Source organism: Anoplopoma fimbria, chromosome 19 (assembly GCF_027596085.1).
Source record: "Anoplopoma fimbria isolate UVic2021 breed Golden Eagle Sablefish chromosome 19, Afim_UVic_2022, whole genome shotgun sequence".
Lineage (NCBI taxonomy): Eukaryota > Metazoa > Chordata > Actinopteri > Perciformes > Anoplopomatidae > Anoplopoma > Anoplopoma fimbria.
In genome coordinates, this window is record NC_072467.1 from 21,978,516 (window position 1) to 22,002,376 (window position 23,861).

General features: G+C 39.2%; 1 protein-coding gene across 1 annotated transcript; it reads right to left on the reverse strand.

The window, feature by feature from the left end:
* Window positions 1-829: 829 nt before the first annotated feature.
* On the reverse strand, window positions 830-23,861 carry ptdss2 (phosphatidylserine synthase 2). The gene is made up of 13 exons (XM_054620391.1): window positions 23,711-23,861; window positions 22,230-22,564; window positions 18,088-18,189; window positions 15,394-15,476; window positions 12,723-12,790; window positions 11,718-11,852; window positions 10,489-10,539; window positions 9,788-9,901; window positions 8,490-8,608; window positions 8,014-8,128; window positions 7,438-7,583; window positions 6,030-6,215; window positions 830-4,046 (listed from the first exon to the last, which is right to left on the reverse strand). Exons 2-13 carry the CDS (start codon window positions 22,445-22,447, stop codon window positions 3,803-3,805), a joined length of 1,581 nt encoding a protein of 526 aa, XP_054476366.1. The 5' UTR covers window positions 22,448-22,564; window positions 23,711-23,861; the 3' UTR covers window positions 830-3,802.

Here is a 23,861-nt window from a genome sequence, read left to right on the forward strand (position 1 = left end):
ACGAAAAGTCATTAAAAAGTCATAGTATGGTATGTTGAAAAAAGTCAAAATATAGTAACTTGAAAAAAGTAATTTTAAGGTCATAATATAGTAACTTGAAAAAAGGCATAGTATACCATGTCGAAAAAAAATATGAAAATATCATGGTATAGAATTTTGAAAAAAGTAATTTGATAGTATCACCATAAAAGTCATAGTGATACATTAAAAAAGCCATTGAACAGTTTTTCAGAGTATAGTATCTTGAAAAAAGTAATCAAGAAGTTATGGTCTAGTAGGTTTAAAACAGTCATAGTATAGTTTGTTGTAAAAAGTCATTTGATAGTATCATAAAAATGGTAATGAATAAGTCATAGTATAATAAAATACCTTGTAAAGTAATGAAAAATTCTTAGTATGGTACGTCTTAAAAAAATCATAGTATAGCATGTCAAAAAAAGGTCATAGTATAGTGTTGCAAAAAAAAAAATTTGTTATAAGTAGCACATTAAATCTTGAGCCAAAAACATGTTTTGTGAGGTCACAGTGACCTTTTACCATCAAATTCTAATTTATTCATCCTTCAAGTTCAAGTGGTTTTTTTTGTGCCAGCTGAAATTAAATTCCCTCCAGGTGTCCCGAGAGGTCCCTCCTACGAGAATAGGACGGACAGAAGGTCATAGTGACCTCTACCAACAGAATGTAATCAGTTCATCCTTGAGTCTAAGTGGATGTTTGTGCCAAATTTATAGAATTCCCTCCAGGCGTTCCTGAGATATCATATTCACAAGACTGGGCCATACTGATGTACAGACGGACAGCCGGAAACCTAAAAATCGAGCACATAAAATTCAGGTTTTTCAGTTAATTTTATTGAAAACATTATAAAATGATGTGGTGCAGCAGCATATTTCAGTTATTAAGATCTTTATGATGTTCACATTTACACAAACCAAGTTGAAAATGGCTTTTATAGCAAGTTGCGAATGACCGGGTCAGAGACAAAAACTTAACATCTATCACCCCCATGTGGCTGGAAAGGGAAATTACACTGAACCCTAAAACACTATAAGAAAAAAGTCCTTTTTTTAAATTGGGACAGGTTCCTATTTTCGTTCCACTGCTCATTAACGAGTTCAGTTTCTGAATTCTATATTTTGTGATTTCAGAGCTGATGTGCAAATTCATGACTTGGGTCGGTTTAAGCATGGACACAGGTGCACAGTGAAACCCTAGCCCATGTCTAAAGAGCTTTCATTAAAGAAAGGAGGAAACTTGCTGAACCTCTACCAAGTTCACAAGTAACTGAATATGCACAGCACAGGATAACAAGTACAAACTTTGACACATCAGCTTAACGTCGTTTTTAAGGGTGTAAAAACTTGCACGGCAATCTAATCTCTGTATTCAAAAAAAAGAGGGAGGAAAATGCAAACAGTTACAGCCTGGATTAGCGTGAAAATGAGCCTTTCAGAAATGGCAAACTTTGGTTTGGTGTTTATGCCAAAATTAAATTGATACATAATGAACAGACCCTCTCATTTGAACAGCAGATTCTGCTGGGTTACATTCACAAGATAATGACTACACTGTCAGCCTAGTTTACAACGGGAACATTTGGAGCTAGGTTCACAGATGTCGCCTACTTTGTCTTCAACTACGTCGTATGTAGCCACTGGGACACAATGAGTGACACAGAAATGTACAGCTGATTCTCTAACAGCCACGGACTAAAGCTTTCTGAGGGACACTTTTAGGAAACACAGAATATTCAATGCAAGAGTGTTATTTTCAGTTCGAAAGAGTTGGACATCAGCGTAAAGCGTATTTTTTTTTTTGTAGCATTCTGAAAAGTTCAGTACATCTTAGGCTGCAACTAGCTAATCATTGCTTAATCTATTGATTATTTCCTAAACTATTTGTCTATATTAGGTCAGAATAAAAGGACAATGGTCATTTAATGATTTATAGTTGTCTTCAAATATCTTGTTTTGTCCGTCAAACAGTCCAAAAACCAAAGATATTGAGTTTACTATCATATAAGAGAAGACAAACAGTATGTTTTCACACTGGAGAAGCTGCAACCAGAGAATGTTTGACAGATACCGCTCACACAGATAACAAGCTTGTTACTGTCTATGAAATTGAAGCTACTGAGATGATTAAACATGTTAAGATTGAGACATTGAAGTCGGAGTTGAGGTCGCCAATTTTGGACATAAGTAAATTTGGTTGGAATAGTCTAAACCTCCAGATTTCAATTTATTTTTGGGAAATAAAAATGTGTTCGCTGACATGACGTGATCCCGCTGGAATTGGGACTGGACTTTAGTTGAAATGTAAAGGAATAGAAATGAGGTTTAACAGCTGTTTGAGCAGCTCACGTGGGTCTGAGTGGCATTTATGGCTTTAGCAAGAATGGGATCTAAGCTTTGGCTTGTTGCATGTGCAATATGGCAACCCTACAGAGCTGGAAGAGGATGGTTCTCTACCCAAACCAAAACACAACCTTAAAACAAAACCTTCATTTCCCCCATCTAAGGCTGGTTTTCATTTTGTTTCAGCTGAGTCAGACACTGCAGAGCACCAGATTATTAATAAAATGTAAGAGTTAAATTTAAAATAAAGCATTTGGCATTAAAGATATTAATTTCAGGGGTCTTATATGACTTAATCAGTTGAGCCCAGTCTTTTATTATTCAATCCAGTAACAGTGGAGGAACGTCCAGATCTCTGACATGCGTTAGTTTTCTGTATTTGAGCCGGCGTGTCTCGATCAGGATGGAGCACATCTCTCTGTTAGTGTGATTGTCATGGAGGTGTTCATTAGAGTGCTGCAGATTTCTCAGTGCCTCATTTCACAAAAAAAAAAGGAAAATTGAGTACAATCTAGTGTTCATAATCGTTTTACCCTAAAGGAATAACAAGAAGAAGAAAACATAGACAAATTACACCCAAAACTGTACCAATTATACAACGCATAATAAGCAGTTAAATAACTAGAATATGGTACATCTTGATTTTTCTTTTTTTTTTTTTTTTTTTAAACAAAGTTGCCGTTCTTTTTAAGAACAAAGCCAGAGAGGAGATCAAGGCTTTGGCCAGTTTTTCCTCTCTGTGTCAAACTGAGCGAGGATTCCCAGAAGTCAAAAGGGCCTCGAGGCTCAGTTCTTCCAGGAATGAGAACCTGAACTGTAAACAACAAAAAAATTAACAACTTATCATCAAGCTAGCTCCATTCTAACTGCTGATTGGCAATATTGTGGCCAAAATCCCAGGTTGACACTGAACATCAGTTACCTACACCTAAAGAAACACATAGCTGCTGCCAATACTCTCATCTGCACTGATACGACCGCACAGAACACACAGAACGAAGCATATTTACAGTAGCGGGCAAGTTTCTGACGCTCAACTCTTTTCAATGTTAAAGAGTGCAACTAATAAAGTGAAAAACTGCTATTATTGGTCACAAGTCTATCTTCTTCCCTGGTCACCTACATCCTTCATCCAGTACTTTCCCTCTCTTTGATTCAGCGCTTTGTGTTTTTCCCCCTCAATACCCAACGTCCAAAATAATGTTCAAATAACACAAAAAATGTATCCGTGTGTGATTTCCCAAATACTCTTAAAAAAATTAGAATGAGGTAAATCCCTGTAGTAAGACAATAACAAGACAATTCTGAATGAAAATTGCCCCCTTTGCAATCCCCGCCTCTGTTGAATGACTACTTGGTTCAAGTAGGCACCAAAAAAGTCAACGCAGCACAAACGTGTGTCCATCTGTTTGGCTCTACATGTGTCTTTGTGTCAAGAATCGTCTTCAGTCTTCTCGTTTTTTGTTTTCTCCAATCAAACCTCGTCCTTTCCGCTTCAGTTGCACCTGACCGTCCCACGTCGCTCCCCCCCCCCAGGACTTCCTCTGTCGCATCGTCTCGGAGCTGCCGTTCAGTTTGCTCCGCCCGGACGGGGTGGCTGTGCTGTTGCCGTTGCCCAGAGTGCGGTCCCTGTCCGCGGGGACTTCCTGTTTGCGTTGACGGGTCTCTTTGTAACGGAGCGTGATGTCACTGTGAGGAGATTGAAGAAAAGCAGACACAGTATTAATAGATACAATCAACTTTGGGAACAGTTTCTCCTGACTAGTTTTCTGCTCCTCCTTTCTTAAAACCTCATCATAAAAAAAAATATATATATATAAAATTGAAATAACCCATCTGCCCGGAGAATATTCAACAACCATTTTACTTGTTGAAACAGTGTCATGACAATAAATTGACTTTCTTTTAAAGGTAATGATGAGCTACCTCACTTTCTCTCTTAACAATGAATAACATCTCTTTTACACAAATGTCTTTTTCCACTATGAAATGCATCTTCATTGAGAAAAGCCAGAAGTCCAAGTAGGCTGGCAATCCCCTCTAGTGATGGAGATCAATTAATTAACTAAATTGCAAGCATCAAATATCGGTGTTTAGGTCTTTGAGGGATAATCCACAACAAAACTTTGGCTTACTTCACTGCATAATATTCTAAAGGTCGTGACTAATCAATTAAAATGTCTAATTTTGCTACCTCGCGGTCCTGTTCATGTCTTTTATGTATTCCAGATCAACATGAGGGTCAGTTAGACAACAGTCAGTGACACTGACCACAGGAGGATTATCATGAATGCTCCTGATGAGACTCTCCAGCTCACTTAATGGAGGAGATGAAGTGAAACATCTCGAAAATACTCACCTTGGTCTGCTGATGCTAATGCCTTGTATTAGATAAAAGAGAGGGACATGACACACCTGAACCTGAACAACTGGGTCAAATCATATTTGCAGATAACTATTTGTGTGTTTGTTTCATGCTGCTTGGGTTGGCAGACAAAATTGGGTTTACAGCAGCGACAATGATCAATGAGACAGAATGCACATTTACCTTTAAAAAAACAACAACTATAAACTTCATTCAAAGAAAGCTATAACAAAAACCATTCAAACTATATGCAAATATGATTTCACCCAGGTCTGAGTAACTATAACATGGCATGCTCTAGTGCCTGACCTCCTGGACTGGCTCTCATGCTGACTGTCAGGTAGTGTGTGTGTGTGTGTGTGTGTGTGTGTGTGTGTGTGTGTGTGTGTGTGTGTGTGTGTGTGTGTGTGTGTGTGTGTGTGTGTGTGTACAAACATTTCCTCAGAATTTCTTTTAATGAGCTCCTACAGTGTCAGCACAAGCTGTCTGTCTTCTGTTTTACTTAACTGACTGTAACTAAGCATAAAAATGATGTGAAGGGAAATGCTAAAAAATAAAGATGACCAAATTCACCACAGCAAAAAAAAAAAAAAAAAAAAAAAAAGAAAAAAAATGAAAGGTGCCATGCGGGAGAAGGACCCATGTGGAGTAAAATCTGTGTTTTCTAGAGGATCCTAAAGATATTTCTGAATATATAACTATGGATCCAAACAGTGATGTATTAGAGTGGAAATAAATAAGAAGAATACAACACTGCTGATAGAAGGGAGCGCCTCTCTCCTATACCTACCTCACTGGACATTACTGCTGAGCATGAGCAGGAAGGAGAAAGGGAGGGAGGATGGGGGAGAGGAGAAAATAGACCAGAAGCTTAACATGCTTTGGGGAATGGCTTTGCTTAACAGGAACACTACACAACCAAAGGGGAACCAAACCAAATGTTACCTAAAATGTATTGCTTCATGAGTTCATGAGGAAGAAGAAAACCAAATACAGGGCCTGCTCATTAAAATAAAAATCTAATTCGATGGGATAAAAAGCACATGAAGCCACGTTCATGAAATTAAATTGATTATTGTGACTAAAATAAGAATAAATGGTTATTTATTAATAGCCAGTGTTACCTGACTGTATCAACACATTTGAACCTTAAATGTCTTTTAAGGTTTCTTTATAAAAATAAATCTGGATGAAAAAAATCTGGAGTAAAATGTCTTTACCTGAATAAAAGAGCACAGAGTTCTAGAATTTCCATGTCCTATGTCTTTACACTTTCCCTCTGCATAGTAACCCACCACACTTCTTACCGGATGAAAAAGCGCCACAGGGTCCAGGTGAAGATGAGGACGATTCCTAAGAACCAGCACTGCATGATGAAGAAGGGGATGGGCAGCATGATGGTGTTGGGATCATACTTGACCACGATGAGGAACTCGGTCACTGTGATTGCTGCCACCAGCCACGCCTGCTGGCCAAGCTTCTTGTGGAACTTCCTGTAGCGAAAAAAAAAACAAAAAAGGTGTTGTTATGGAAAAGTGATATGATTGAGAGAATGTTTTAACCGTTTATAGATCAGCCCCCAAAATACACATCATGTCATAGCAGCGCTCGAGGTTGCACACCTGCATAAAAAGATGTCTATACAATATTATACATAAAATACAATTTAAATAGCTCGTCTGAAGGCATCAGCACAGCTATACCCATCAATGACCCGTTCACCTTCGTTCTTCTGACACTGTTTCCGCTTTAAAATTTAAATCTTAACACACATTTTAACCGACTTGCCTTTTTGCCTGACAATTAATTATATTTATTCATTTGTTCAATTTTTGATATTTCTCTGTTGTGTAACCACTTGATTTCAAGTTTATTAGTAGTTTCACCTGTCCTACCTTATGGTTCTCAATGATTAATCTATAAATGTATTTGATATGTTATTTTAATTGTGTGCTTGTTTATTTCTTGAGATTTTGTAATTGTATTGACCTGCAGCCTATGGAAAGCACTTTGTACTCCGAGTTTGAAAAGTGCTATACAAATGTATTATTATTATAATTATAATTATAATTATAATTATTATTATCATTACGACAAAGCTGCTTGGGGCCAACACATAATGTGGAGCTGATTGGAAATATTTTTGCCCCCAGTTTCCCCCAAAATGCTGAAACAGCATGATGCACTGGCCTTTTGTTGGATTCCATTACGAATTACGCACATGCACCAGCACACTGACACAAGCACTGAACTGGAAATATGGGTTTTAATGGCCTACAGAGAAAACCAGCACATAGTGACCTTCCATAAGCAGTAATTATAAGTTAATTGTCCCTTTAGGGAACACTTAATGAGAGTTACTGGCACTCTTAGAACATGTTTTTAACCATTCATCTGCTCACAGCAGTTACTTGTTGTTCTTTTTTGCTAAGGAATGTAGCACCAGAATCCTTTTTGACATTTAGAAAAGTTGGCAGCAAGCACAACGGTTGAACTATTCTTATTCTGTCTGTGACAAGCTAAGAGTTGAATAACATCTATTACATATTACAGCTGTGTGGTGCACTCAAGAAAAGTGAATGCCAACAAGTTCCTGATACAACAAAAGTATCTGTTATGAATCAGCATTGAAGACACTGTATGGATGAATAGTTTTTTCTCTGTCAGGAACCCCTTTCATCCCCAAACAGCAAACTTTATTTAGCTGCTACTCACGGGTCATCCATGAAGTCGTAGATTTCCCTCATGGCTACGCCTCCAACGTTGACGAAAAAGACCAGGCGGAGCAGCACCAGGTAGTGTTCAGGAGGCATCCACAACACAAACTTCAGGTAGAAGGTGTTCAGCTCCGCCAAGAGGAACTAGGAAAGGAGGAAAGGAAATAACATTTGTCTTAATTTAGGAGCAGTGAGAATCTAATGAATTGAAGATAACAGAACAGGACGTCACACCCTGCACCAGTTGTGTAAGTATATCTTTATTTGTGGGTAGCGACACATCATGTTTTGATATATCAATAGGTATTGATGTTATTTAAGTAGAAAAAATACTATTACTAACTTTATAGGGTCATCAACTGATTACTTTTCCCCAAAAAATTATTTTTCTCAAAAAAAACACACAAAGTGATGTTTTAAAAAGTCTATATTGTATAGCTTATAAAAGTTTAGAGCTGATGAGACTACTTGCTCGATTATCACTATCTTTCTTGTATTGTTATATTATTCCTGGTTACCATTATAAGAAATTGTCCCTTCTTATCTGTCAATAAAAAAACAGGATGTTTCTTACCATAAAGATGATGCCTAACACAGCAAGCCAGCGACGAAGGTTTGAAGCAGGCTTCCACTCAAACTTTACCCAACTATACGGTGTGAACTGGAATGCAATACGCTTTATCTTCCCCCTGGGAGAGCGCACAGAGGAGATATGGTTAAATACATTTACATACATTTCTAACAGGGCAATGTCAGTGCTTAATGTAATTAAAGAGGCAATACCACCCCACTGTTTCATGTTTCAAGTTCTATCAAAAACTAGTAAATATCCTTTAACGTGAACATTTTATCTTATATCTGTCACACAAGTGTGGAGTTAAATTAAAGAAGTATACTTCAAATATTAGCATAAATTGTTAAAATGTTGTGGTTTCAGTTCTATAAGAGTAGAGTTCTGATTCTGGGTTAATCACATTTTTGAATAAACCAAATCTTTCTTCACAAAGGCAGTAGTTTTCAGTGTTAATTGCAGTGAATGTTAAGTCGTACTTGTATGTAGGAATGTTCCACAGGCCCTGCCACTGGTAAGGCTTCATCGATAACCAGGCCAGGGTCTTCATGCCACAGTAGATCCCCAGACCGTTACACACCAACACATCCATGATCCACTAGAGAGATAAAAAAAAATAAAAAAATAAAACAGTTATGCGACTTCTCCACTGAGATCCACCAACACAAGTTAGCTAGATTAAACCTTTTCTGAGGACGGTGTGGGCGGCGGCGGAAACAGATCTCCTTGACTCTCCTATTAGTTTTGCTGCAGGCTTGGAGAGAAAACTCACACTTATAACATTCTTTTAACACCATGGTGTTTGGTGACCTGAGACAAAAAACCGAGCTTCGCCCCTCACACTTAAAACCTGACAAAACATTAGTCAGCGGAATGAAATGAAAACGTCAATGCGTGTCTGGCTGTATCTTTTTTTCATGTACATCCTCTCTGAGACCCCAAAACCTATTTTTTCAGAATTGTTTCTATCTCTTAAAAAGACAAACAATATATAGTAGATTACATACCATTAAGTATAAACCTGTACTGTAATCTATAGTTACTGTAAATAGGCAGTTGTTAGGGTAACAACTTCAGTTATTGCCCTGACTTTCTATTGACAGTCTATAATGTGTTTACAGTCAACAGCTTATCCTTCTTTAATACCCCACCATTTGTCCTTTTATATTCAATTATGTTGCTTTATTGCTTTGTATTAGTGTTTATATGATTTTCCCACTGGCACAATAAAAGGTTCTTATCATTTAAACAAATTACCACTTTAATTGCTACCATAAATCTCAATAAATCCCAAGTTGCTCCCCGGGCGCTTCATTGCAGCCCACTGCTCCTCCGGGATGGGTTAAATGCAGAGAAATAATTTCCCCATTGTGGGACTAATAAAGGATTGATTATTATTATTATTATTAATAGCAGATATGCAGAGTACGGCACCAGCATCCATCAGGTACCAGGATATTAAAAGAATATTGATGCATCCTCAACCTTTTCATGAAAAAGACACAGCTCCACATTGTGCGTTCACCAGCTCATAAGTACAGTGACCTTTTCAAACTTGAGCAATTTCAGTACACGGTGAGAAGTTGGCCGATCTGTCCTGCTGAATAGCTTGTGAGAAAACAAAGCCGAGTTCCAGACATACTGAACACACCCGGAGTCCCACTGACTATACTGGCGTTTGTTCACTGCAGCACATTTATATGTAACACCTTTCTGAGGGCAGACATGTTGATTCTTAGGTAAGCAAAAGGAGAAGAGCGGTGATATTTGTACGTACATGGTCCCACCAGCACTCTGAGAAGTTAGGTAACTGGTGCTCCAGGCTGTATTCCAGGAACTCGAACATTACACTGATTATCATGCACATCCACCAGTCGCGAATCACCAGAGTCTGAGGGGAAAAAACAGAGCATTAGGGGAGGGTGAGTAGGAGGGGGTGACTGGTGTGGAGTGGGAGGAGGTCAACTAGGTACCATAGAGAGAAACTTTTTTCATTGCTGAAAATGCAACGGAGCATCCGAGTGCTGTCTATCTGTTTCACACAACAGCAGGCTGAACACTTTGGTCGTCTATTACAGAAAAGACTGAGGACGCATTTAACTGATTTTTTAACATATGAATCAGCCAATAAATGACCCATTATCCCAATACATAAATAAACACATGAGTTGGTATTTAATGATTAAGGTGGTTGTAATCTTAGAGGGTCAGTTTTATCAAAATGTCTTGCTCTTCAATATATTGAAATGTGTGTAACCTGTAATCATTGGCTAAGAGATTGTTGTCATTCCCATGCTAGCAAGAATGATAGATAACCTTTATCTTTTTCTATTGCCACATGCTCAACTGCTGATGCATTTTATTAAGATTGAGCAGTTGAAAATCAGACATTTTTTAATACAATAACAGTATAGTTGAAGTAAATTAGTGCACACTGGTGTATAGTGTTTAGTCACGTTGAGCCTACTCCATACATACCTTGATATACCATCCCAGGAAGTGAGCTGGAACAAAGCCATCTATCTTGTCCTGTAGAGACAAACCAACAAGGTAATTTAACAAGTTAGGTTTGTTTTTTTTCCATGTCAAAGTCAGTCCTTACACACCATATAAGACTGTAATAATGAGAATAATATGAGACTTTTTTTTCATTATTTTCAAGTGTTTTATAGACCAAAAGAATGAATCTGTAAATTAATCAACAGATGAATAATTAATGAAAATATTCATTAGTTGCAGCTCTTATCTCCATGATTCATTATGTACCACATCAAGTTAACATTGGTAACAACCACAAATGAGCACAGCGGGTACTGTCACTGCACAGTGAGTCACTGAACAGGACAAATCTTGGCTGGGCATCATAAAGCACAGAAATAAAATGCATCCAAAACCAATTATCCACTGTGTCTTTCTACGACATAGCATTTCTATTCATGTCCTTTTCCCCCCAGTAATTTAAGGTTGATTTATGTTCTTTTACCTACAACTCCAAATCTGGTTTTTTTTTCTCTAAATATTTGGTCATAATTTGGCATTTCTAAAGGGTTATTCACATGGGTTGGCTGTAATTTAGGGAAGGATGTGGATAGTTTGACCCACTCTCAGAGACTGAAATCAGGCCAACAGTAGAGATGTGGTCTGGGTCATTATGGCGGCAGCAGCAGACTGCTTGGCCAGGGGGGAGAGAAGGCCTGGTTCTACTGAAGGGTCATAATCTGCACAAGATACAAGCTTTTGGAGCAAGTCAGCACACAGCCACACTAACTATGCGTTTGTGTGTGTGTGTGTGTGTGTGTGTGTGTGTGTGTGTGTGTGTGTGTGTGTGTGTGTGTGTGTGTGGATAAAGAGAGAGGGATAAAGTAAAAGGGGGAAGGGACTGGGAGGGAGATCTGGAGTCAAAAGGAGAGTGAGTATGTGAATGGATGAGGGAAAGAAACAGAGTGATTTCAATTGGGGGCAAAGTGTTTCGCAAGTGAAATACCAGGACCAAGTCAGAAGAAATTCCACCCGTTTGGAATGTGGCCTGTTACTTTTTGGGGAGTTTTCTCAAATATGTTTGAGCATAAACGGTACTGCATACTCAAAATATGTTTCAAACAGAATGGCATAGCTGAAAACATGTAAACTCATAAATGAGACATACAATGTTTCGAAACTGAAAAAACAGGTGCATCTGTGACATAAAATTAAATGGAATGTCTCACCCAGATGTTGTGGAAGGGGTCGGTGGTGTTGCCCGGGTCGTATATAAGGCAGTTTCCTCCATAGTCGCGCTCCGGGAGGGGGACCCCAAGCTTGGGGTCAATGTACTTCATGAACTGTCGTCCATCATGCACCGTCTGGATAACGGGAGAGGAGAAGCATAGAAACTATCAGCACTTATTCTCCCTGAGAAGGAGCTTTTTGTGGAGACACAGAGCCGTATTGAGACTGAAAGGTGTATGTTGTTATTTTACCTTCCCCACTGATGATATGAAAAACTGCTGTAATATATAGATCATAATGTCAGTAGTTCAAAAAAACAACAATAACAATTTCTACCAAAAGGAGAGCAAAAGTCATTTCAGCTGTACCTGTGCAGCACTACAAAACAAAGTACAGTTTTCACTGCATATCACATTAACAATGTTTGTACAAAAATGTAAAAATATATCTAAAATCCCAAATATATTATACGTACACTCCTCAGTTTCTTTTTTTTTGTTGCTTCCATGAATTATACATCTTTGAGGCATATTACAGCTTTTAATGGAGGATTTCACCAAGCTACTCCTTGCATGAGTGAAGAAAGTAGATGGCTTAAGTATTTAAACTTTTTTAACAGTGTCTAGGCCTGATTAAAATACAGTTTGCCAGCTGCATTGCTTTTTTTTAGGGTCTGGCTCGGTGACATTTTAATCAAACTGGGAGAGAAAAAGAGGCTTCCAGGGTTCCAGATGTTGGATGATCACAGAGATTGGTGCAGAACTCGTCTTTGGTCTACACAGATCCATGATCTAAATCAAGAAGTCAATGTGAATATGAAAAAATATTCTGCTGCCTTGTGGAGCGGAGATTGCGTCACTAAATCTTCCAATAGAACACACGAGAAAGACAAGAATGTGTTGTAATTGACATACTTTTTTATGTGTGCATGAGACGGCAATTTGTTTTTCCCTACATCCATGAATGTTTAGGGGTTGAGTATTTCAGCCCATCAACACACCAACCTGGAAGAGGATGAAGATGAGGAACAGCTCATAGACGACAGTGACACAAAGCCAGAACCTCCAGTAAGCTAGAGAGAGAGAGAGAGAGAGAGAGAGAGAGAGAGAGAGAGAGAGAGAATTATCATCTTATATAGGGGGGGAAAAAAACGTTTCATTTAATGTGAAAGGAATATTAGTGGCTGTGGTAGAAACCTAAAGCTATTGTAGCAGTACCGTGTAATAAACACCACAAGGGGATTAAATTCAACGGACACTGTTTTAGTCATTTCTTGCGAATCTTTGTGTGTGATCTCAGTGTGCTGTGACACTCCTAGCCGGCGGTTTCCCCCAGGAGATGCAGGTTGTAAATCCTTAAGTGCCTCCAACTCTTTTCCCATGATAAAAACCTGTGGAGTTTCAGTGCAACTGCAACTAGCTGAACACTAACAGAACCTACTTGGCTGGCTCTACGAGTCAGGGAGTATGACGCAATCAGTTACTACACTTCTTGTAAGTCGCTTTGGATAAATAATAATAAGCTAAATGACTGTAATGTAATGTAATGTACATACACACACACACTTGTTTTCCAGTCCACAAAAAGGAGAGGGCAAGAAGGCACAAGTAATGCAACATCAGCAGCCCAAATTCTTTCACGGCCATTTCACGCCTCCAACAAACGACAACATTCAGAGTGTTTGTCTCCATCTGACCTCCGCACCCTGTTGTCTTCCTTCCTCTCTTCCTTCCTTCCTTCCTTCCTTTCCTTCTGAAGTCAGTGGGAACATGTTGTGTGATAGATGAGATGCATCTTTTGCATGACTGACCTGGTTAAATACCTAAATAGCAGACTACTTTTATTAACTGCACCTTTATAAATAGAAGCATCCCTTTATAGATTGTAGCAAATTAAAGGAACAGTGTTTAACATTGAGGGGGGTCTACTGGAAGATATGAAATACAATATTATTAAGGAGGTTTTCTTTAAAGCTAAGTTCATGCAGTAGTAAAGCTGGAAGTCATTACGCTCGCTGGAAAACGACATTATCACTGCTTGCAAGTTGTTGCGGTGCTCGGACATGCACCTCAGATATTTTCTAACTAGGCGACAGGTCTGGGCTTTTCAGAGAAGACTAATTAACTGAGAAAAGCACTGAAGACTTTACAAAGACGGCCAATTTGATTTTAAATGCTTAAAGGGGGTCTTAAAAATCCACATTGGAGTAAATATTTTGCCAGACAAATCAAATAGTTTACAGGAGGTTCAACCTTTGTTTCATGATGATGCATTTTAAACTTAACTTCTTTCTTTACAGGGCTTTTATAAAAGGAAATAAAAGTATTCCATGAATATGAGAAATGAGATCACACTTTATCACAATTCCTCTTGGGCATCATGTTCATGGCGGTAAGACTTGTTTATTTCTTGCTTCTTCACAAAATATTTTGTTTGTATGCCCTCTGGCTTTTCAGAGAATAACACAACAATAATAATAATCCACAATCTGTGGAGGCTCGGTCCACGGTGCCTTGCATGAGTGTAAACAAAGCTTAGCACAAGCTCCAAGCTCTTTATTGTAAGCCCCATTGTAACCGTCCTTACCTACAGTTTCAATTCTAGCACATTAAAAATAGAGGTGGAAACGAAAACCTGCATCCGAGGTGTCCGGTAACTGGACACAGTTCAGGATTGAGACTGTGTCCATGGTACAACGCCATGTGATGCCAACTATCTTAAATGGTGGGTGTTCAGTCACTGCAGTGAATTAATGCTTAAATCTGCCTTGATAGTGGTTCATGAATGAATCGGAGTGGCAGTGGTCTGGAGGCTATGTGAGCAGAAATAAGACTACAAGGGGAAAGAAAATGTTATGCTTGTTGCTGGATGTTCCTTTGTCTGCATATAGACAGCAGCTCACTGGTCTGTGGGAGAGGTTTATGTGTTAAGCTGAGCTCAGAATAACACGTTTAAGGGCGTGCATCGTTTACCGGTTGAAACTATTGACTGAGCGCTACAGTCCTTTTGATATTTAGGCTACAAGTCAGTAGAGACGTCAACAATAGAGATAAAGAGGTTCACCCCGGGTGTACAGTTTGTTCTCTGAAGGGATTTGCTTGGACCTAACCCCCTGCCAGGAAAACACTCCACCTTCTTTCATGTATTCAGATAGCTATTACATCTAGCCATGGTGTGTATTGATCCCCCTGCACTCAGAGGATCTTCATTATATATAAGAAGGCAACATGAGAGTCTAAAATGTTGCTATTGATCGAATCAGTGGCAACGGCTCTCAGGTACTCTTATGTCTGTACACAGGAAAGGAACGGAGAAACAAATAATGCACCATCAAAAGGTCAGACTCAATACCACCAGCGTGCTTTACAACAGTGTATAGTTCCCGTCAATTACTGTAATGCAAAATAATATTTTCAATATCTCAGTATGTAAACAAGTGCTTTTTTAAAAGGCATGTTATAAAACAGCTCTGCAAAAGCTTGACCAACTCAAATTCTTTTGAAATTGAACCTGCTTTGCTCAAGATGTGTGCTCATATTCTGTAGGTTTTTTAGGTTAAATCTTCAAAAAAAAAAAAAAAAAAAAATAATTCCTTTGACTGTGATCCATAGAATGATGAAGATGAAAACCTGCCATAAAACTGGGGAAAGAAGCTTTAGACTGTTCCATTCTTACCTGGATGTGGTCTGGTGAACGGTCCATCTTTGGCTTGTGTCACGCCAAAACAGAGAAACACCAGGATGCTGGCCACAATCCCCCTACAGGACCACAATTAGAAACACAGAAAAATGTAATATACGGTTGTGTTATTCTATACTATGCTATTATTACTGTAGACAAATCCGGGTCCTGATTTATGTGTAGCGCTGTCGAGCTGAATTTTTGTACGCTGATAGAGAAAGCAGAGATGTTTTAAGTAAGCACAGTCTGTGTGAATGTGGAGGTTGCTCAGGCTCAAAACACTAGCCTGAAATTGGTTATGACACTGAATTTGTACCAAAAACAGCAAGGTACCATTTCTGTCCGACCTCCAGGGTTTAGATGTGAAAGTGCTGTGTACTGGAAATACAGTGCTATCTGAAGGTTTACAAGAGCGGCACCAATGGCGGCTTGTTTAATTCCTCCTACAACCCAGATGTGTCTATATATACACACACAGATAAAAGAGGAATGTAAAAAATGCAAAGCTGTTTAAAAAGGATCTGTGATGTCGGTGGTCTAAACGTAGGTACAAAGAGCAGGACGGGGGAAAGTAATGGGACACAATTTGATCTGGTGATCTGTTTTAGCAGCTGAGTGTGGATAATTACTCCCCATTACTATTCCCTCTTTGGTTACTAAGAGATTAGACCAATCTGAACCTGCCGCTGTCAGTTTGAGTTGCCTTTAATCGCTGCTGTGTTGATTTACTGAAAACCAGGACAGCGGGCGAGGACGTTGCTCTGAACCTACAAATGAACAGGGGGAGGCTTAGCAACTGGACACACAATGAGATTTAAGCTCGCGTGGAGTGGAGCATGAGTGTGTGTGTGACTAAGTGATTGTGTGTAGGTGGGAAAGTGAGTTTATGTGATTACAATTAAGTGTATAAATTGAGGGCACAGGTGTGTTTACGAGTGAGAGTGACCGATTGGTTCAAATGACAATGTTTCAAAATGATTACATGACCAAGATTGGGACTGTCTCCGTGTGTGTATGTCAGTGTGTCAATGTGTGTGTTTGTGTATTCCTCTGCTGGGAAGAAGCTCAAGGTTCCTAATCCCAATGAGCCAGACTGCGCTGACTGCAGCAAATCCAGTTAAGATCCGTCCCACAATCCCTCACAAACACCAACATACACACAAACGCAACCTACAAATCAGTCTCTCCGTCACAAACACACACACAATGCACTTGTACTATTCCATTTAAACTCACACACACACACACAGCCGCTATTGCTTAAAAGCAGATTAATCTTTAAACATTAAAAAAGCAGTTCGTTAAGGAATTTGTTATCCACACTTTCAGTTCACATGAGCCATTCAACAAAGCGAGCCTTTTAAAACTCCCATTAGAGAGAGAGCTGAGACTGAGCGTCAGACTGAGCACCAGACTATGCGTGGATCAGAGTTCTAAAAATAATAACTAAAAATCAATCACATGGGGGCACAGTTCTGACCAAAATCAATTCATTCCAATGTAATAATTTAATCAGTGGATTTACTCGTGCTTTTAAATTTACAAAATGAGTCTTGAGTCAATTGCAAACCAACTTCAGAGTTGAGGGAATAAAGAAAAAAACAGTAAGTTCATAATAAAAGAAGAACCATCTACTTTCTCAAAACCCTGCTCTGAAGAATAAGAAGAAATGCCAGGAGAGCTTTCTTCTTCCTATCAATTTTGCCCCAACTAAAGCAAGCCCTAACAAAAGAGTAATCACTGCACGACCCACAATTTTGTGAGTATATTTGTCAAGCCTATTGACATAAAATACACCCAAAGGATAAACTGATAAGGTGATTATTTTGCTGTTTTTGACATCTGGGGTGCTAGTTTTTTTTTTTTTTATTGCGGTTTTCAGTATAAAGCAGTCAGTGCTGTCGCCAACAAGCTTCCAGTACAACCAACGTCAATGTGCCACTTTAAAGTAGGATAGGGCACTAACAAGGGAACCTGGATCACACCTCAGTAGTTCTGCATGTATCCAAGTTTCTATGGTTCAGTAAATGTTATGTTCTGGGTTGCATATTTTCTCTGTGTTGTAAGATTAAGGCATAAAGCCCACCACTTTCCAAATCTAATCATGTGGTGACCTGACATTCACACTCTTCCTTTTCATGGCCATAAGGGTTTGATTTTTCCGTGGAAAGCTACTTATGGCCGTGGAAGAGGGCCAGCTTGGTTCAAGGTGAATGCTACTGAAGAAGTGAGAGCTTGATTTTCATTCAATGAATACAGAACCTCAGCCATGCTGCTGGGGCTGTGTGGATCCATGCCAAAGTGTTTTAAAGGTCAAATTAAAACTGTGGTGCTTATTAGCTGGTTTCGTTATGTGACCTATTCATCAGGGCTGAATGTCATACTGACATGGCAAGTTATTTGAAATGGGAAGAACAGAACATTATAAAGAAGACAATTTCTGGTTATAAAAGGGGAAGCAAAACAAATCTAAATCCAAACCCAGCATGATTCAAAATTAGAATAAACCCTGCTGCTGACGCTAATAAAACAAGTTTTTCTTTAAAGATAAACTGAAGCCAAACTGTTTATTCAGTCCAGTCAAAAAGCCTCAGTGGATTAAGGGGATTTTCTTTGGGCAGCGTTCTGGTTCCTGCAGGGTTTTTGGCTTTGAGGGCATGGAGGAAGTGACGAGCTCAGCCTACTGACCTCTTAGTGTTGTATGCCGTGTCCTGGGGGGTTTCTTCCAACAGCGTGACGTAGACTAGAGCACAGGTCAATATGAACAGCACTGTCACAGTATGGGCTCGCCTGCAGTAAAAAAAAAAAAAAAAAAAGGGAGAGAAGGATCAGAGAGAAAGATATTAATAACATTTATAAAAGAGGAAAATTCAATAAAAGCCACTGGAGGAGAGAGAAAAAAAAAAAAAAAAAATCAGATGACAAATATCTGAGGTCACCAAAGGCGAATGGTAGCAATAGAAATGCCGTGTAATCAGAGCGGAGAACACTTTAGTCATTGCTAAACAAAGTGTCCTCACAAAGCTTTTAGACATCCTGTGCGTGTGACTGAAAAAGAGCTGTCGGGAATGATCAGAAGTAAATATAATGAAGGGAGAGGAGATGAGATGAAACAGATGAGTTGAAAGAGATCTTTGCTGAGGAACTGGGTTACTTCAGCTGAAAATAGTTACGAAAAAAGTGTGTGTAGCAAACAAAAAAAACAAAAAAAGAAACGTCTCCTATATCACCCAAGGCATGGAACAAAGCTTGGCCTTGGACATACGACAGTTACATATCTCAAGAGGTTCAGATATACGTCCACGCTATCGGTGGGATTTATCACAACTCCTCAGGGGGCAAAGTTGTATTTGTCCACCTACTGATATGAGTCACAAAAGCATGCAATATGTAATGGATTACCCAAAGCATTATCAAATGGACAGGTTTGATCTTTGGCAAGCTGACACTGATATAACTGCAAAATAATGTATAGGGAGAGGGAGAGGGAGAGAGAGAGAGAGAGAGAGAGAGTGTATGATGGGATATGGCCAAAATCTTCTATCCCAATATAGGTCATTGCATATGACGATATGTAGCACAATCTAGCATTTTTTTCTGGTATTTCAATAATAAATAAGTAGTCTGTTTGGAATAACGACATGATTTAGTATTCTCTTATGTGAACTAAATACTTGGCAAATAAAAAGTACCATTCATTTTCTCATTTCATTTTGAATGTGTTATTTGATTTAGTATGTGCTTATTAATCTAGAGCGTGTAATTGTGTGTGTAACGACATCTCAAGGTACGATCTCATCACAATATGATTCCATTGATCAAACTTAATTATCGCCCAGCACAAATTGGAATCCGAGCTCTCCCAAGGCGATCCAAGGGGGTTGAGATCAAGGTCGATCGAAGCGCTTTTGAAAGCTTGACCTATTGTCTACTCCGTGTTTGCTTACTCAGGCCACCCCAGCTGTTTGAAATGCTCCAAACGCTGAAAACAGCGGACAATATCGGTGATAGGGCTCTGCTTAAGATACCAAAAACAGAGCGACCACGAGTCGTTTCAGAATACACACATGGTTCACGGTCCATGTTTACGGTCATTGAGAAATATGTCACCAGTTGCAACAGCTTGGCTCTTTTATGTGTTTTTTTTAATACTTTTTGGGACAGCAATCGAGGTCGACGGCACAGAGGCATTGAGCCTCCACGAACAATGGTTTCTGCAGGGGACCTGGCCACAAAAAGATAAAACACCAGACATATTATTTAAGGGTACCGGAGACGGAGTTCCGGTCGCGGAGACGGCATGCCAGTTATCATTAGCATTGTCTCCCTGTTCCACCTCCTTACCCAACCTGTTCGGCAGGAGTCACATGGGAGGGCCTGACTCCTCTCTTGCCTAACAACCAAACAACACCACCAGGAGTGAAAAGACGCAGGCGAATGAACCAGCCTGGCACTAACTGAGAGGCAGGCTCAGCTTAGAGCAAAATGTACCACTAAGATTGAGGTAGAACAACCTGATAAAACAGACAACGGGTAAAGACGGTCCAGTAACCAGTCATTTAGCCTAATGTGGTCCTGCAGGGTTGAAATATACATCTCAAATAAGAGTTTGTGACTATACTGAGCTAAAGAAACGTGACTTTATTTAACACAGTATGCTAGAATGTCAGTTTCATATCATTTACCACAGCAGCATCCGGTTGCAATGGTCTCTATTTGTAATAAATACCAATAATATTGTTGTTTATAATATTTTAGTTATTGTGGATTTTTAACTTTTTAATTATTTTTTACTGTTATTTACTTATTTATAATACTTGTTTTGATCTTGTTTTTTTTTTTTTTTTTTTACTATGTCTCTTGTTTGCGCTATCCTCTCTGCTGCAAATTTCCCCGCTGCGGGACTAATAAAGGATTATCTTATCTTATCTTATAAATCACAGGTTCACTGGCCTGACCCTTAACATTAAATCCTGGTTTGATCTCAATTTTCTTTCAAGTGGTGTTACTACTCTAACTTAAGAGTTCTTCTCTTCTGACAAATCTTTTTCAAGCCCCTGTCAGTAGTCACTATGCACAAAGCATCCTCACAAGACTCTTAGAACTGAAATGTGTGGGCAGCAATGCTATTCAGGGGAAAATCCAAAGTGGTGTGCCAGCACAAAATGTTGTGTCATCAGGCTGACTTATATGTAAGGGTCTATCCAAGCTATTCCTCTTTTCTCAGTAAATAAAGAAAAAACACTTCTCTCAACTCCAGTATGTGCTAACCAGGCAGAGTGCATGCCACAGTGTTACCTTCCTTAACCAGGGGAGGCTGCCACCATCAACAAACAGCTCGTTGGCAAATCTCTAACTTTTGGGAGACTCCCACAACACAGCCAATGAGCGTCTGCACTGACTCACAAATCCATCACAATAACAACTTTTCCACATTGATTTCCTATAGTTCAATCCTGATGTGTGGTTGCCTAACACCCCATTTTTTTTGATTCACAGTTGAGTTAACCACATTCAGCTCTGAAAAAAATTGCCCTCATGGTTGGTAGTGGTTGGCATTAGTGCATTTTTGACAAAATATAAACTGCTGAATGTAGATTTTGTTTTATGACTTGTGATGACAAGAGGAAAAGACTAAGATGCTAGTCCTTTCCTCAAGACAAAGACTTGTTATATACATTTTTATTTTTGCTCCTTTTACATCCGTGCAATATAAGCCCTTCAGGCAAACATTCTTCATTATCAGTTCTCCATTATAAACAGACTGGGAGTGCCTACCAACCACTGTGAGGCCAAATTCCTTACCAGCTAACACATAAGTCACCAGCAGTACCAGAGCTGGTCAAATTGTGACCAATCTGAGGTAGCGTCAGTCAAGATCATTATTACGCTTCAATGATATATCTATTACAAAGCTCCTGTTATTGACTCCAGTATTAGACTAACTGGATATCTAGATGTCAAGGCTATAACATAGTAATGAGGTACTTTCATTAAGGTTCCTCTCCGTGAGGACAAGTCTCCTGCTAGTCAGATTTATAGGAGACCTTAGCAGATTCTTACTGCCCCTTGCTTTACACACAAAGCAGAGATGACACACACAGACACATATACTCAGGCTTAAATAATCCTAGAGCGACAGGTTGAAGGGCCGTGGTTCCCGAGCATTAAAGAAGGCTGCAGAACAGAATGTCTGGCATCACAACACCTGCATCATGCACATTGTCAACGCTCTGTGTCTGCCCGTGTGAATGTATTTGTGTCAGTGGGTTCATGCAGAACTCACTCCTCCAGTTTACCGCATGGACAGATTTATCCGTCTCGCCGTGGATCTCTTTCTGCTGAAGGTGCAGGCTGGTGATGTTGGCTATTGGCTTGTCAACAACAAGCTATTCTGCTGCTGCTGCTGGATGTGCAATGTAAGCATCCATAACACCCTCTCTGACTCACACCTCATGGACCTTGGTGATTCATTCCTATCTTTTTTCTTTTCTTTACATTTGAATAATTGAACCCAGACACATTTCATCTTGGCACAAGACTTACCATTTGAATCCCTATATATATATATATAAAGATCTGGAACAAGGTCACAGTATTTGTTGTGATTAATGGAGGTCACTTGGGCCTGTCTTTCAGTTCACCTTGAAACCCAAAACGAACCTTGTTGTTATTCATATTTCATGCAGGATCTGTTAACTATAAAACATTTTTTTTATTTCATGCAATCACTGATGAAAAAAAAACACACCCTAACCCATGCATGCTGCAGAATTCACCATTTGACTTTCTTTTTCTTTTCTTTCTTGACATTGTCACACAGCACTCACCAGAAAAAGGTGTTGGTCCCGTCGTCAAAGACTTCACACTCCGTGTTTCTGCGATGCATGCTCTCCCTGGAGGTCTGCTTCATGACATTGGCTTTGATATGTGTGCTGTGATTCGGCGAGCCGGGCTCCACCAGCTGACCGGCGGATGCGGATGTGGCGCACTTGCCGGGAGCGTCGATCGAGACCACGCCGCCTTTCCTCGTCTCGGGCTTGGTCATGGCTTTAACCCCACCAAAAAACACAATCTGGTGCAGGTTCTGGTTCTGGTTCAACACTGGGCCAAGCTCCAGGGTGCCTTCACCTTCATCTGCCGCACCCGAGTGACTACCAGCATCCTGGGACAGTCACATAAAGCATAAAATACCATTAATAAACACTCTGGGATGAGAGAATAAACCTGTAAATCCCGTCCTTTGGTGTTGTTTTTAGATATGTACGAGGGCTTAACTACACGCACGACCACGCTTAATTATATATTTTACACATTTCTGCAGAATAAACAACATTTAGGAGGTGAACTCTCATCATACTCCGCCTGCCACTGTTGCAACAACCCGCTCTCTGTGCAGGCTGAGCTCCAGACACGCGTCACATGGTCATGGAATAACATCATATCCGGTGTGCGTTTTCACAATAAAAGCCTCTCCTATAGGCTGACATGACGGTGCCATTATTCTGAAATCACCCGGAAGTCTAACGTGTGATAGTTTCCGCAGTTATGATGAGCCTGACCCATTAAACGCTTTGTTTGTTGTTATTATTATATATTTTTAAAACACACATATAATAACAAGTAGGCTCGCCACATTTCAACGTTTAATGGGTTAAAGTGCTAAAATAAAATATGTGATTTAAAAAAAAAAAACGTCTTAATATGTTTTTGGATAATTTGGATGTCGTCACTTCCGCTCAGCCTACGTCAGTCGTCATTACCCACGATAAAAAAAAAAAGGGCACAAATAATAATAAAATAAGAGTGAAGAGGGAAAAAAATTGAATAATTTATTTAACATAATTCAGCAAAAAAAAAAAAAAACATTAAAAAATAAGCAAATACATTTCATAATAATTTATTTATTTTTGCAAAAATAAAAAATATATATATATATACGAGGAGCTAACTAATTGCAGGGTAGTCTAATTATGATCAAGTTGTACATTGCAGTTTGTTCCCAGATTGCTTTATAAACAATTGTCCTCCTTGTAAAGCATAAACAATAGTCAATTTTTCACAACCTGGCAACCCAAATACTGTTCTTCTTAAGGCCTCTCTACTGATCTATAAAGCACAAGTTATTGACCCTCCATAAAGCTATTAATCACCTACATTTTATTAAAATATATATATATATATATTCTATTTCTGGTTACATGATTAAAGCACATTATTTATGTTCTTCAGAAATCTAGAGATTCAAAGATTTACGTACTGTAAAATGCATAAGATCTAATCTCTGTCAGCCAGTGTGGTTTAAACTCACCCAACGGTCTTCAACAGCTTGATTTGCCCACAGATGGCGTAGCTGCTTTCTGTTCTTCAACTACTGTGAGAGAAGCTTTTTTGGGCCTTTCCAGTCAGTCTCTAATGGGCAACAATAACCTTTGCTTATGTGTTTTAAAACAAAAACTTAG